This window comes from Danio rerio, chromosome 4 (assembly GCF_049306965.1).
Source record: "Danio rerio strain Tuebingen ecotype United States chromosome 4, GRCz12tu, whole genome shotgun sequence".
Lineage (NCBI taxonomy): Eukaryota > Metazoa > Chordata > Actinopteri > Cypriniformes > Danionidae > Danio > Danio rerio.
The window spans coordinates 38,230,820-38,247,500 of NC_133179.1; the positions used below are offsets into that span (position 1 = coordinate 38,230,820).

General features: G+C 41.3%; 2 protein-coding genes across 2 annotated transcripts in view; both read left to right on the top strand.

Moving 5' to 3' along the window:
- Window positions 1-525: 525 nt before the first annotated feature.
- Window positions 526-13,551, top strand: LOC141381660 (protein NLRC3-like). Its single transcript, XM_073947588.1, has 4 exons — window positions 526-603; window positions 7,181-7,386; window positions 11,061-11,174; window positions 11,908-13,551. The coding sequence occupies exons 2-4, from the start codon at window positions 7,337-7,339 to the stop codon at window positions 13,142-13,144; spliced, it is 1,401 nt and encodes a 466-aa protein (XP_073803689.1). The 5' UTR covers window positions 526-603; window positions 7,181-7,336; the 3' UTR covers window positions 13,145-13,551.
- Window positions 13,552-13,708: 157 nt separating this feature from the next.
- Window positions 13,709-16,681, top strand: part of LOC137491160 (uncharacterized) — a 9,315-nt gene continuing 6,342 nt past the window's right edge. Inside the window, exons 1-2 of the mRNA XM_073947700.1 lie at window positions 13,709-13,841; window positions 14,779-14,952. Of these exons, the coding sequence (XP_073803801.1) occupies window positions 13,729-13,841; window positions 14,779-14,952 (287 nt within the window). The 5' untranslated portion in view covers window positions 13,709-13,728. The remainder of the gene's footprint in view (window positions 13,842-14,778; window positions 14,953-16,681) is intronic.

Genomic DNA, 16,681 nt, shown 5'->3' on the forward strand with positions numbered 1-16,681 from the left:
ATAAAGGTATTTCTCACAACCAGATTTCGACTTAAAATTGACGTATTTTCGACGACATGAAAAAGACGTCTTTTCACCTTTCACTTTCCCACCTGTTTTCCACGTTGTTTGGACGTCTTACAATTACGTCTTTTCGACGACATGAAAAAGACGTCTTTTCACCTTTCACATTCCCACCTGTTTTCCACGTTGTTTGGACGTCTTACAATTACGTCTTTTCGACGACGTTAAAAAGACGTAGTTTCGTCTTTCACTTTCCCACCTGTTTTCCACGTTGTTTGGACGTCTGACAATGTCGTCTTTTCGACGTCTTTTCGACGAACTATTGCTGGGTGGGATGTCTGAAAGAATCTGGTCTGTTAGAAAGAATTTACAATTTTAACCGGATTTCTTTCTTTAATCAGCGATTTATTTCCCTTGAATTTATGGTGAGATTTTCCCCGCGTCTCTCTGCATGTTAGAATCAGCCAGTCCAGCAGGAGGCGGTGAAGCACATTATAGTTTGACAACCGCCAAAATACTGAAGAAGAAGTTGACAAACCGAAAGCGTCAAACGAGCTCACATCGTGTTCCTACTGCACAAGAGCGTCTGTACTTCTGCATGTGAGTTTAACACTTTACATTAAGCTGATTTGTGGAGATGATGAAGGGGTTTATATGTGTTTGGTGTGTTTATAAGCGTGATTTACAGCACTGTTTGCTCCTGAAGCTCAAAGCCTCAAACACCGATTAAACACAGTCCAAACACGGTCATTTGAACAATATAATGGGTTATTGTTATCACTTGTAAGTGTTTGTGCACTTCTATATCAGGTTGACTCGATAATTTCACATCATTCAGCACAAAATAAACTTTAAGCAGTCAGGAAATCGAAAGTGAAAGCAGAGCTTCCGTTAACAGGAAGAATGCGGATGATCCTTAAACTCCATTTAACTGTCCCCATCATTTCTTCCTCAAGCAAATGTGTAAATATTAAATCTGTTCAGCAATATTGTTAATTGCATTGGCATATTTATCTGATGTTTTCCCTTGCAGTAGTCGATCAAAAAGCTATTTAGTTTCTTATGACTGAACACTAGCAGTGGAATTTACTGCGATGTGAAGGGGCGCCACCTGAAATCTTGCCTAGGGCGCCAAATTAGGGCGCCTAGGGGGCCGGTGTTCCGGAGAATTCAGTTCCCCCTGTTCCCCCCTTCACAGCGCATGCGCTAATTCTCAGTAATGACGTCATGCTTTCGCTTCGCTAGTGAATCAATTCATGTTGGTTTTGCTGTATTAACAAGCCCAATGTTGGTTGCATTAAACAATTTTTTTATTACATTTTGTAATTGTAATTTTTGCATGCGCTCATTAATTGTTTTGTTGTTAATGTGTGCGTGATGTGCGTGTTTTCTCGTGTTTCTTTCAAACAAGCATTGTCTTTCAAATAAGCCTTGTCGAGAAAATAGCACTGCAAAATTAGTGTCTCTTGTTTTAGGTAAGTCACGATGATGCTTGTAATGTTTAAAAATTGCATAGACTTTTAATGCAAACATTTGTCACTTATCTGCATATGAAAACACATGGGAACAGATTTTCTGTAAGCAAGGGAAGTTTCCTGGATTAAAAAAAAACAAAACAACAATACAATGACTTCTTTTTAATCTAATAATTGTCTCCAACAGTTTTCATCTGCAGAAAGGGCATTTAAACAAAAATTATGGATACAGCACAGAATACAATTAAAAGATAGGCTCAATTTTTTTATTAACTTTTGAAAACTTTTTTACTATGTATAAGTGTTTCCATTGAAAAGGCATGGGAATTTTTTACATTGCCCAAAGAAGTGTTAACTCCTATATATTACCTTTTGTGCATTTGAAAGGCACTACAATGATGCTGGTGACATTTTTAATGGTATAATTATGTCTAAACTCTTTTATGTTCAGAAAAGTGTATTTACAGTGATTTATGTTATTTCTGTGGACTACACAATGACCATATACATTCACCTGCTTGGGTAAATGGGTACTTTTTTATTTTTAACAATTTATGTACCTTTAATTCTTGTTAAATTAACAAAAGCTGTTAAACATTATATTAATGTTGAGGCAATTGTGGGTAATTACCCTGCATGATCTTTCAGATTGCCTGTGATTGATGTGGTTATCACCAGTCATGTGTTGGCAGAATACGGCTGTGCGATATTGAAAAAACAAAATAAAACTAATATTGCAATATTTTGTTGTTCTTCCTTATATATTGTGATATAAATACAATTTCACCAGGTTGGTTAAATAGCTCTGTTAGAAAATAATTCATTAATTTACATTGATTGGCATGATTTTGTAGGGGACTGATTGAATCATGCATAATACAATTTACAAGCATAGATAAACAGGGCAAAGACAAAACTGCTGAGATAAACAGTGTTTTATGTTTTATGTTTTTTTTTTTTTTTTTGGAGCATTCAGTACAGAAATTGAATAATCAAATGTAAAATAACACTAGTCTTCTTTATATAAAAAATAAATATAATCAATATTTGCTTAAGTTATAAAAGTTATAATTTCTTGTGCCTGAATGTATTAAACTCTTTGAAATCACATGCAAATGATAATTTTTAATTTAATCTTGGTTAAAATCTGCAGCTACTCCACAAATCCCATGTACTCTGAACTCCTGTGCTGCTCAACATTGCAGATGTGACTACTGCAGATGGGCACATTGCAATATTAATGCTGATAAGATATATTGTACACCCTATAATGAAGAATATTATTGCTTAGCTTGCTTTAAACACTTGAAAATGTGCACGTATTTTTGGTTGGTTCGTTTTAAAATATTTTAGCTTTTTTTGCTAGTTTATATATATATATATATATATATATATATATATATATATATATATATATATATATATATATATATATATATGTGTGTGTGTGTGTGTATGGTGATAAGCATTGTGTAGGGTTGTTTAAATAGTAAACTCATTTAATGTATCATCCTTTTAATTTAGGCTTACTTATGTTTTTTTTTAAATGTAACAATATTGTTAGATTTAAATCTGATGTTAAAAAGGCATTGTATATTGTGTTTTCCAATCCTCAGAAGGTAACACTTTCCTCTGCTTTGGGAAAATCCTTACTCCTGTGTTTTTAATGTAAAGTGACTTTCTGAAGATACATGACAATTTACGTAAATATGTCTTTTAAAACAACACAAGTATCACTGTGATTTATCTGAAATAAAACACACTATAATTTGTGCAGTGTAGTGTGGTTTATTCTTTTCGACAAGGCAAACTGTTTGAAAGAAACAAGCGAACGCGTGCTAAAAACAGGAACAATACAGTAGACACGGGTGTCCATGCAAATAGTTACAAAATTTGCGCATGCGCTGTGAATGGGGGAACAGGGGAACTGAATTCTCCGGAACACCGGTGTTCCGGAGAATTCAGTTCCCCTGTTCCCCCATTCACAGCGCATGCGCATCTTTACGGCTGATTCCATGTACACAAATCATGACGTCATGAATTCACTTCACGAACTGAAACAGTTCATGGTTGTTTTGCTGTATTTTCGTAAGTCCGGTGTTTATTTCATCACAGAGTTTATAAAATTTTGTAATTATTTGCATGGACACCCGTGTCTATTGTATTGTTCCTGTTTTTAGCACGCGTTCGCTTGTTTCTTTCAAACAGTTTGCCTTGTCGGAAAAAATAAACCACACTACACTGCACAAATTATAGTGTGTTTTATTTCAGATAAATCACAGTGATACTTGTGTTGTTTTAAAAGACATATTTACGTAGCTTGTCATGTATCTTCAGAAAGTCACTTTACATTAAAAACACAGGAGTACTGATTTTCCCAAAGCAGGGGAAATTGTGTTACCTTCTGAGGATTGGAAAACACAATATACAATGCCTTTTTAATATCAGATTTAAATCTAACAATTTTGTTACATTTAAAAAAAAAAACATAAGTAGGCCTAAATTAAAAGGATGATACATTAAATGAGTTTACTATTTGAACAACCCATATGCTTATCACTTTATATAGCAAAAAAAGCTAAAATCTTTTAAAACGAACCAACCAAAAATTCGTGCTCATTTTCAAGTGTTTAAAGCAAGCTAAGCAATGATATTCTTCATTATAGGCTGTACAATATATCTTATCAGCATTAATATTGCAATGTGCCCATCTGCAGTAGTCACATCTGCAATGTTGAGCAGCACAGGAGTTCAGAGTACATGTGATTTGTGGAGTAGCTGCAGATTTTAACCAAAATTAAATAAAAAAGTATTATTTGCATGTGATTTCAAAGTTTAATACATTCAGGCACAAGAAATTATAACTTTTATATCTTAAACAAATATTTATTGTACTTATTTTTTATATAAAGAAGACTAGTGTTATTTTACATTTGATTATTCAATTTCTGTACTGAATGCTCCAAAAAAAAAAAAAAAAACACTGTTTATCTCAGCAGTTTTGTCTTTGCCCTGTTTATCTATGCTTGTAAATTGTTTTATGCATGATTCAATCAGTCCCCTACAAAATCATGCCAATCAATGTAAAATAATGAATTATTTTACATAATAAACCACATTATTTAAAAAAGAGGTTATTTGTAATCCTAAAGAGCACGGCGGATTGGAGGTTTTAAATTATAAAACTCTTAATGACACTTTTGATTGATTGAATTTATTAATTATTACTATGTATTTCCCAGTTTTATATTCAATACTCTGGGTGGCGTAGACTTTTTGTTAAAATGTAATTTCTCTGTTGACAAATTTCCAGTTAAATTGTCAAGTTTCCATAGGCAAGCCCTTCTATCATGGAAATTGATATATAAACACAATTCTTCACCCCACAATTATTTCATATGGAACAAAAAGGATGTTTTATTAAAAAATAAATCTTAACTTGATCAGAATTGGTTCAGTAATGGTATTCTGTTAGTGAGGCAGTTTGTTAACCCTCTGGAATATGTGTTATCTTATACTGAATTTCTTAAAAAAAAAAAAAAAAACAATTAAACAGAGAGAATTCGCTCTAGTTTTGGATGCAATTCCAAAGCGTGTGGTCTTGCTTTTAAAAATTATATTTCAGAAGGGATCAGCATAGGTAAACCCAGTCAAAACAGTTTCATAGAAAATATTGATGTATTAAAACAACAATGTAACAATAAGGTTATAAAGAATGCTCTCCGTCTGTTGGTTCTACCTACAGCAAGACATTTTTGGCTTTCATTATTTGCTTATATTTCTTGAAGTAAACAAATAAGTTGACAAATAAGTTTTGCTTAAATAACAAGATTAAAGAAGTGTCGTACAAAATTCTCTATAGACGTTATGCTGCTAAACATGTTCTGGAAAGATTTAAATTCAATATTTCATATATGTGTGAATTTTGTGGTCAAGAAAAAGAAACAATTTTGCATCTTTTTTTTTTCATTGTATTTACTCAAGAATATTTTGGAAGGATTTGGAGTTGTTTATTAACAAAAAAAAAATGGAGTATAAGATAGAAATTGGTTTATTTGATGTACTGTTTTATTCTGGTAATGAGAACTTGAACTGTAAAGGACAATATATTTTTAATCTGTCTATGCTGTTAGGCAAATATCATACATGTTATTTATAGACAATCGGGGCCATGGTCTTTAACCTCCTTGGTAGAGCACCTGACTTTCATGCGGAAGGTTGCCGGTTCGATACCAGCTCGGAGCGGGTTGGGCGGTGTAGGACTGGCGGGGTTACATTGGTGCCGTGACCCGAGTGGGAGTGAGGTTTAGGGGAGTGAGTGTAACGGAGGCCAGCTAAACCTCACTCCTCTGACCTCTAAAGGTGCTCTAGCGACAGACGCTAGGGGCCATGGTCTTTAGCCTCCTTGGTAGAGCACCCGATTCCCATGTGGAAGGTCACCGGTTCGATACCAGCTCGGAGTGGGTTGGGTGGCGTAGGACCAGCGGGGTTACATATACATAAGAAAAAGTGGGCTTAATGTAAACCAAACTTTACCCATTTTGTGAGTGACTTTAAAGTATATGTAAATCTTTTAGAACAATCACAAAACAAAAAGCACTGAAAACATGTAATGCTCCAAAAACATTCAATTTCATGTAAATGTAATTTTACTATATATATATATATATATATATATATATATATATATATATATATATATATATATATATATATATATATATATATATATATATACTGTTTTTTTTCTTTTTCAGAAATATGTGAAATTTAATCGTTCTTGTGGCATTGAGTTAATAAAAAAAGGTTGTCACACAGTGCAGTTAAACAATGCCTACTATCTGCAGCTCTAGATTACCCCCTAGCGGACACTCCATGAATTACGTTTGTCATTTTCTCTTTAACTGGTGTTTGTTTTTTTTTTATTTTTAATGAATCCAATTTATTTAATAGTATATTTTAATGATCATATTGATCTTTAAACCACTACAGAGACACAATGCTTTCATCTACAGTTACACACGAGAGGATTATTGGTGCAGCGACACAACAGGACAACTCCTGAGCCTCTTAATGCCTGTGCTGTTCTCATCAGAGCAGTCACACTTGGGGAATATAACACAAGCTGTGCTAGACTTCATGAAGAAAGATTAGAGTGTATATATGGGAAAGCAGTAATTTTATTTTCTACAAATCTACATTGAGCTCTATGACACTGATTTGATCAAACTGTACACATATTATTATCATACACACTCCAGCACAGCAGGTGGCAGTATTCAGCTTTACGCTGCTCTCTATAACTCGCCACACAAGAAGAAGAAAAAGAATAGGAGGAGGCGGAGGATATCCGAGTATGTGTTTGTTTTGTCTTCTCTGTGTCCAGTGTTTATACTGCTTCAGGTAAAATCACCCTAGTAAAATTTGATAACCCTGCAGCTGTTTGACTCTTCTCTGCTCTGTTTAGAGTGTTTGTGACGGATGTTTTTCACTGAACTCATCATCTGCCGCTCCTTCAGAAACGAAAGTGAAAGTGTTTAGTTGTTGTGTCACCATTTTAAACAGACAGAATCCACCATTTACAACGCAGAACAGCTTTAAATCCTTAATCTATTAACAAAACCTGTAAGCTTTATGTGAATTTGTATGTAAGATTATATTTTAATCCTGATCTAACGGATGACGCTGTGATTCTTCATTAGTTTACTCGTGATGAGCTTCTGGATTTGAGTGTCTCAGCTGCTGATCTATTCCTGCATTCAGCTGAATTATGAAGGCTGATCAATGACTGGAGATCTGTGATTGTTCATCAGTTTCTTCTAGAGTTTCTGCTGGAAATCAAACTCTTCAGATCCACCATGGGTAACACACACACTGCTGGAGATCAGGATTTGTCAACAAGATGCAGGTATTAGACTTACACTTGACATTTTCCTATGATGATTTTTATTATTTTAACCAAAATTATTTTTGATTTGTTCGTGGGTAGTTTTATTGTCACGATCGGTGAGGGAAAAAAAAGAGTGCAGACCCAATTGCAGAAAAAATATAGAAATATTTATTATAAACTACAAATAAAAATAAAAGGCAAAACAAAACTACCCCGAAGGGGAAAACATGAATACAAAGGCAAAAACAAACTTGACAGGGCTGGCAGGACTGGCAGGACAAGACAGGCTGGACACAACAAGACAGGAAACTAGCGACGACGAACTGGCAAAGGACTGAAAACATGAGGGGGATTATAAAGCAAAAAGTAAATTGACACACAGGTGAACATGACAAACTAATAATGAGTAAACAAGGAGGGTGGGACTAGACAATAGACGGGAGAGCGCATGACACAGAGAGACAATACAAGCCATGCGCTCACATAACACAACACTGAAGCACACTACAAAAGCACGTGAAACCAATGTAAACACCGAACCACGTGCTTTGACAAAGGACGCAAGACACGAGCACACGATGAATGAAAACACTCACCGTGCGCTCACACACGCAGCGTGCATGCTTCATCCCAGCGCCGACCAAAACCGAAACCAACAAGACTGAGACGCTGGGAATGAAACACCACGCTGCTGACAGACGAAAACACAAACACGAGTACAAGAGCGCACGCATCTGAGGGACGCAGAGCGCGCGCGCGGCCGCGTCAAGCAGGAGCGCGCACACTCTGCGTACACCCACGACGGCGCGCGCGCACACAGAGACAGAAACAGGACCAGACACAGGTAGTGTCCGAGATCTGCCACCAAAACAAGAATTTACAAGACCAGAGTGGCAGAACCCTGGCACTACCCCATCCCCCCCCCCAAAAAGGGACGCCACCTGGCGGGAAAAGGGAACATCGAACAAGGTACAAGACAGACAAGAAACACCACAAGACAACAACAACATCAACAAACACAAGACAGGGAGGTGAACAGGCAAGACATGAAGGGGGGGAGGGAGGGGAGCCAAGTCAGACCCAACAAGACAAACAAGGGAGGGATGGGAGGGCAAAACCAGGGAGGATCAGGAGGGACAGTCCAGGACAGGTGCAATGGGTCAGGGACCCCGGCAGGGAACCAGGGTGAAGCCGGAGGATCAGTCCAGGGTGGCAGAGGCATGCTCCAAGGTGGAGCAGGAGGGACAACCCAAGGAGGATCGGCCTGGGATAGCAAGGCAGGAGGCCTGTAGGGAGCTGGCTGGGATGAAGGCCTGTGGGGAGCCGGCTGGGATGAAGGCCTGTGGGGAGCTGGCTGGGATGAAGGCCTGTGGGGAGCCGGCTGGTCTAGAGGCGACTTAACTAAAGCCGGCGGGGCTGAAGACCAGAGGGGAGCCGGCGGGGCTGAAGACCAGAGGGGAGCCGGCGGGGCTGAAGACCAGAGGGAAGCCGGCGGGGCTGAAGACCAGAGGGGAGCCGGAGGGGCTAGGAGCCGGGCTGGGGCCGGCTGGGCAAGACGTCTGGGGTGCGCCGGCAGGGCAAGGAGCCGGGCTGGGGCCGGCAGGGCAAGACGTCTGGTTGGGGCCGGCAGGGAAAAGAGCCGAGCTGGGGCCGGCAGGGCAAGACGTCTGGTTGGGGCCGGCAGGGCAAGGAGCCGGGCTGGGACCGGCAGGGCTAGACGTCTGGTAGGTTCCGGCAGGGCAAGGAGCCGGGCTGGGGCCGGCAGGGCTAGACGTCTGGTAGGTGCCGGCAGGGAAAGACGTCTGGTAGGTGCCGGCAGGGCAAGGTGCCGGGCTGGAGCCGGCTGGGCAAGACGTCTGGGTGGTGCCGGCAGGGCAAGGAGCCGGGCTGGGGCCGGCAGGGCTTGACGTCTGGGTGGTGCCGGCAGGGAAAGACGTCTGGGTGGCGTCGGCAGGGCAAGGAGCCGGGCTGAAGCCGGCAGGGCAAGACGTCTGGGTGGCGCCGGCAGGGCAAGGAGCCGGACTGGGACTGGCACTGAGCTGCGCTCAGGGGCTGGAGCCGACACTGGAGGGCGCTCAGGGGCTGGAGCCGACACTGGAGGGCGCTCTGGGGCTGGAGCCGACACTGGAGGGCGCTCTGGGGCTGGAGCCGACACTGGAGGGTGCTCTGGGGCTGGAGCTGACACTGGAGGGCGCTCTGGGGCTGGAGCCAGTATGGTGGAGGAGCCCTTTCTCTTCCTACGCTTCCTTATTTTTGGTGGCGGGAAGCTGGCCACCTCTTCAGACACCGCAGTATACCTAGTTGTCTGCTGGACTGGTGCAGTGTCTGTTGCGGGTGCTTCACTGGGTGATGCTGCAACCAGGGTTGTAGCTGGGTGGGCTGCAGCAGGTTCTGTCACCAATAGAGGGGTAATGATAGAGGAAGACCTGTTCCTCCTCCTCAGTTTCCTCTTCTCTGTGGGAGGCAGCAGTGAGCTGGGTTCAGGTTGGTCTGTTGGTGGAAGAACAGAGCAGATTCTATCCTGACGACATTCATGGGCAACTTGATTAACCATATGGTCCACAAACTGTTTGTACGAGTAGCCCACCAATCTCTGTATCTGCAGAGGATAGAGGGGTTTATCAAGAGCGAAGTTCAGGAGATTCAAAAGAGCCCAGTCATTGAACCCAAGCCCCTCTGCTGCCATACGGAACCTCTCCGCAAACTCCTTTAGCTCAGAGCCATGTTGCCGCAGGGCATGCAGACGGAGAAGCTGTGGCATGTGGCTGAGGAAGGAGTCATCCTTCTGCTGGGTCCTCATTTTGGCCAGTTCGTACTGTCACGATCGGTGAGGGAAAAAAAGGAGTGCAGACCCAATTGCAGAAAAAATATAGAAATATTTATTATAAACTACAAATAAAAATAAAAGGCAAAACAAAACTACCCCGAAGGGGAAAACATGAATACAAAGGCAAAAACAAACTTGACAGGGCTGGCAGGACTGGCAGGACAAGACAGGGCTGGACACAACAAGACAGGAAACTAGCGACGACGAACTGGCAAAGGACTGAAAACATGAGGGGGATTATAAAGCAAAAAGTAAATTGACACACAGGTGAACATGACAAACTAATAATGAGTAAACAAGGAGGGTGGGACTAGACAATAGACGGGAGAGCGCATGACACAGAGAGACAATACAAGCCATGCGCTCACATAACACAACACTGAAGCACATGACAAAAGCACGTGAAACCAATGTAAACACCGAGCCACGTGCTTTGACAAAAGACGCAAGACACGAGCACACGATGAATGAAAACACTCACCGTGCGCTCACACACGCAGCGTGCATGCTTCATCCCTGCGCCGACCAAAACCGAAACCAACAAGACTGAGACGCTGGGAATGAAACACCACGCTGCTGACAGACGAAAACACAAACACGAGTACAAGAGCGCACGCATCTGAGGGACGCAGAACAGAGACAGAAACAGGACCAGACACAGGTAGTGTCCGAGATCTGCCACCAAAACAAGAATTTACAAGACCAGAGTGGCAGAACCCTGACATTTATCTTTATTTAAAAATGTGACACAAACAGATAAAAATAAAATAAAGTGCTGTGTTAAGTGATTTTTAAATAATGACTGAATATCTGGTGTGTTGACTCCAGTGTGTGCAGCGCTGAACTTTAATCTTCTCTGTTTTAGTTTAGTTCATCAGAAGAGAGCAGAAGCAGAGCCCAGCTGTGTGTCTATGAAGAGTGACTGGTCTATGACTGAATCAATAAATTTTAAGAGTGAAAACACACGACCTGCTGTCAGGTAGATCATCTCTACACACACATGATCACACTGCAGCATTTATATGATCCTGTGTTACTAGAAGATCAGACATTAACAAGTATTACAACTACAGGAGACTTTAAAACTGAATGTCGGCACACTCATATCTGATCATTAGTGAAGTACTGAAGCAGTAATAAGTGACTAAAGTATTAATGCTCTAATTGTTACAGTTACAATAGATCCTTGTTTAAATCTTCTTTGTTTATTACCTTAATAAAGTGCTGTTACTGAAATCCTGAACTCTGAGAGCATACGCTTGTGTGATCTGGAGATTATAATGAGAAACAAAAACTATATTCAGTCAGAAAGTGAGCTGACAGAGGACAGAAGCAGAACACACACAGTCATGGTGAAGTACTGAAAGATTCAGACAGCTGAGATTGAGATGCAAAACATTTAACAAGTATAAGATCACAACAACCTTCAATGTGTGGTGTTTAAAGTGATCAGTATGTGGTGTGTGTGTGTGTGTGTGTGTGTGGTGATCAGTATGCTGTGTTTAAAGTGCTTCACAATAGAGCCATGAGAGAGATTTGAAGACTGAAGTGTGTTCTTGCTGATCTGGGACAGTTTCTGTATTACTGTAGTTTGGTTCTAGATTAAATCTGTGTATTGTGTCTCAGCTGGTTCAGAGAAAACACACATGACTTTGCTAGAGGATCTTCACACTCAGGCTCATTGACTCTTTGTGTTGTTGTTGTTCCTGCAGTGTGGATAGGGATGATCAGACTGGAGACCTGCAGCAGGATTCACTCCAACCAGAACATGATGAACTTCAGAGAGTCAAAGAGCAGCACAAAACCAGCATGAAGAACAAGTGTGAGAGATTATTTGAGGGAATCAACCATGGAGAGACTCAAACCCTCCTGAACAGCATCTACACACAGCTCTACATCATAGAAGGAGAGAGTGAAGGAGTGAATGAAGAACATGAGGTTTTACAGATGGAGAAAAGAGCCAGAACAAAACCCTCACAACACACTCCAGTCTACTGCAATGACATATTTAAAGCCTCAGCTGGAGCAGGACATGAGGAGAAGATGGAGAAGGAGAAAGCCCAGATCAAGACTGTTCTCACTAAAGGCATCGCTGGAATCGGAAAAACCGTCTCTGTGCAGAAGTTCATTCTGGACTGGGCCGAGGGAAAAGCCAATCAGGATGTAGATTTCATGTTTGTGCTTCCATTTCGAGAGCTGAACTTGATCAGAGATCATCAGTACAGTCTTCACAGACTTCTGCTGGACTTTCATCCTGAACTTGAAGATCTGGAGCCCAAGATTTATGAGCAGTGTAGAGTTGTGTTCATCTTTGATGGTCTGGATGAAAGCAGAATCACACTCAACTTTTCAGATGAGGAGAAAGTTTGTGCTGTGACTGAATCTTCATCAGATGAGGAGAAAGTTTATGCTGTGACTGAATCTTCATCAGTGGCTGTGTTGATATGGAGCCTCCTGAAAGGAGATCTGCTTCCCTCTGCTCTCATCTGGATCACCTCCAGACCAGCAGCAGCCCATCAGATCCCCTCCAGATACATCAAGCGTCTGACAGAGATTCAGGGATTCACTGAGCCTCAGAAGGAGGAATATTTCAGGAAGAGAATCAGCGACGAGCATCAAGCCAGCAGAATCATCTCCCACATCAGAAGAGCAAGAAGCCTCCAGATCATGTGCCACATACCTGTCTTCTGCTGGATCTCCTCCACTGTGCTTCAGAAGCTCCTGGAAGAAGATGTGAGTGCAGAAATCCCTCAAACTCTGACTGAGATGTACATCCACTTCCTGCTGATTCAGATCAACATGAGGAAGCCGAAGTATGAAGAGAGAGATCCAGAGAAACTCCTGCAGTCCAACAAAGGAGAGATCCTCAAACTTGCTGAAGTGGCTTTCAGACAGCTGATGAAGGGCAATGTGATGTTCTATGAGGAGGACCTGATTGAGAGAGCATAGACGTCACTGACGCCTCGGTGTATTCTGGGATCTGCACTGAGATCTTCAAGGAGGAATCTGTGATTCATCAGAGGAAAGTCTACAGCTTCATCCATCTCAGCTTTCAGGAGTTTCTGGCGGCTTTCTTTGTGTTTTACTGCCATTTAAAAGAGAACAGAGAACCGCTGAGGGTGATTTATGTGAAAGAATATTCATATAATCAACATCTCCAGGCCAGCTCTGAGAAGTCTCTGTATAAACTGCTCAGTTCAGCAGTAGATAAAGCTGTCAGGAGTAGTAATGGTCATCTGGATCTGTTCCTGCGGTTTCTGCTTGGCGTCTCACTGGAGTCCAATCAGAGACTCCTCCAGGATCTGCTGACACACACAGAAGAGAGCTCAGAGAACATCAGGAGAATCACACAGTACATTAAAAACAAGATCAAGAGAGATAAACATCTTTCAGCTGAAAGATCCATCAATCTGTTCCTCTGTCTGCTGGAGGTAAAAGATCAGATTCTGGCCAGAGAGATTCAGGAGTTTGTGAAATCAGACAAACACTCAGAGGAGAAACTCTCTCCTGCTCACTGCTCAACAATCTCCTACATGATTGAGATGTCAGAGGAGCCGCTGGATGAGTTAGACTCTAATAAATTCAACACATCAGATGAAGGAAGACGGAGACTGACACCAGCTGTGGGAAACTGCAGAAGAGCTCTGTGAGTATTCATTGATTGATCACAGAAGACACACATCAGTCTGCACTGAAGACTCAGATCAGTTTAGTGAATCACTGCCCTGCTTTAACAGAAAATCTTTAGCTGGCCATATCGTCCCCCTGTGAGATCGCTGATACAGCATATTACTGCATGGGGACGCGGCGGCAGTGTTCTGTTTCCTTATTTGCTCATTTATTTCATCATTTCTAAACGTATTTAACAAACTTTTCTTGACTTTTTACTCACACAAACAACATTTGTACTTATTTAATAATCTACTTCATTTGCTTTACAGTTTATCCTGGAAAATAACTCAAATCCCTGTGCTCCTCCAGCTGAATAGGACATTTGTTGATGTGTATTTGCTCAAATCTAACACAGTGTTGCTCTTGGATAATTGTGTTTGTTTTCTGATCAGAGAAATAGTATAATATTACATTTACTGTAGGCCTAAACACTAAACTTCACACTGAGCTCAGTAAAATGCTCTCTTATTAGTTATTAATAATCTGTTCAATAATTCATTACAGTCATATGAATGGGGGAATATGGGTTTAGTTTAATGTAGTTTCAATCAATCAATAAATCAATAAAAATAATATATTTTCTTTTTATGAGGGTATGAGGGTGGTATGAAGGCCTAATGCCACAGGTGGGGGTTGCAGCCCAACATCATGGTACAACACCATGAGGTAGCCTGACTGCCATTAGGTACTGAGATGAGATCCTCAGACCCCTTTTGAGACCAAATGCCAATGTGTTTGTCCTTTCATTCATTCAGATCTAGGACGTGTTATTTTAGTGTTCTTATAGTATATATAGTTTTATATTATAGTTTATTTTCAGTGTTACTTTTATCACTGTAGACTGAACTCATGGACACTCAACACTGCTCATTTCTTACTGCTGATTTTGTTGCTCTTTGTCCTCTACACAGGCTACAGGGCTGTAATCTCACTGTTCAGTGCTGTGAGAGTTTGTCTTCAGCTCTACAATCCTTAAACTGTGTGCTGAGAGAGCTGGACCTGAGTAACAATGACCTGCAGGATTCAGGAGTGAAGCTTCTTTCTGATGGACTGAAGAGTCAACACTGTAAACTGGGGACACTAAGGTAAAAAAAAAAACATTTCCATTAAATAAATGCTGCCACAAATCACTTTAACATTGTGAAATGCAATGTCTGATAAGGTAATGAGCATATGCTGTAATGTATTTATTTTTTGTTTATTAGTTGTGAATATTTAATACTTCAGGTCAAATATGAGAAAAAACCTTGTTTATACCAGATTAGGGTTGAGCGATGTTGACCAATTTGGCAACGTATGATGTCTAATTTGAAACATTGCGATAGACGATGGCCTTGCCATCATGTTAAAAGCAAGGGGGACGTGTAGGGTTGTCTGAAGAGCGAGAAGGGATCCGGGGATGAGAAGGGTGTGTGACTTCTTTGAAGACCAGGAGGGAGACGAGCTATTTCTTGGAGATTATCACTTGTTTGCGGGCATTATGAGTCCCGCAAATGCATAGAGACTCCCGGAGCTTCATCACGGATAACAACTATAGTGAGACGCAGTCCAGCGCTATATCCTTATAAACTCTCCGACGTGCACTGTTCTCTGCCTGGATCTCAGAGGAGCGCATGACAGCATGTGGATGTGTGTGTGTGTGTGTGTGTGGTCACGTGATGTGCGTTTTTCTGCGGACATAGGATTGTTCAAAAATGCTAGGTAAAACATGGTGTGGATGTGGATAATTTTCGTTCTAAAATGCCATTTTAACACTAAGACGTGTTAGTGCAAACGTGGCCTTAGTGTGTAATTTTTACGAGCGGGTTTGTGCGGGGGCAGGCGATGGATCGTGATGCCGGCTCAGCATGTCACCCTGCAGCCCAAGACCGGTTACTCACTGAAGCTAAGCAGGGCTGAGCCTGGTCAGTACCTGGATGGGAGACCACTAGGGAACACTAGGTTGCTGTTGTTAGTGAGGCCAGCAGGGGGCGCTCAACCTGTGGTCTGTGTGAGTCCTAATGCCCTAGTAAAAGTGAAGGGTACACTATACTGTCAGTGGGCGCCGTCTTTCGGATGAGACGTTAAAAACCGAGGTCCTGAAAATCATTAAAATCAGGTCCTGAGGTCAGTAAAAATCCCATGGCACTTCTCGTGAAAGAGTAGGGGTGTAACCCCGGTGTCCTGGCCAAAGTCCCTCTATCGGCCCTTATGATCATGGCCTCCCAATCATCCCCTTCCACCGAATTGGCTTTATCACTGTCTCTCCACTCCACCAATAGCTGGTGTGTGGTGAGCGCACTGGCGTCGTTGTCCTGTGGCTGCCGTCGCATCATCCAAGTGGATGCTGCACACTGGTGGTGGTGTGGAGAGACCCCCCTCATGATTGTGAAGCGCTTTGGGTGTATGGCCATACACAATAAATGCGCTATATAAATACACATTACATTACATTGTGTTGTCTATTGGCCTGCAGCGATAGTTGATGGCTTTGTCTATCGGCCCAACCCTATATCAGATATAATATTGCTCTTTAGTGTAATTTCTGCTGAAATGATCATTGATTGGTGTTCTTTGGTGTTTTTGGGGCGTCTCTAAATGAGCTGCGTTTCTGCAGATGTTCAGCCCATCACTGAGTCTCTTTATTTACTAATGATAATGTGTGTAAAGTTATATTCAGTCAGTTTTATATTAATTTCAGGAATATTATTGACTAATATGAAGATGTTGATGTGATTTATTTACAATACAGTTTGTAAAGTCATATTTTCTGTCTGTTAATATTATATGAGATACTTGCTTTGTTTAACAAATAGGATCTGAATGGATTTGCAT

Coding starts and splice junctions, on each gene's coding strand:
- LOC141381660 (XM_073947588.1), top strand. CDS start 7,337: ATGGGTAACACACACACTGCTGGAGATCAGGATTTGTCAACAAGATGC. Junction 7,387..11,060: donor GATTTGTCAACAAGATGCAG/GTATTAGACTTA, acceptor TCTCTGTTTTAG/TTTAGTTCATCAGAAGAGAG. Junction 11,175..11,907: donor AACACACGACCTGCTGTCAG/GTAGATCATCTC, acceptor TTGTTCCTGCAG/TGTGGATAGGGATGATCAGA.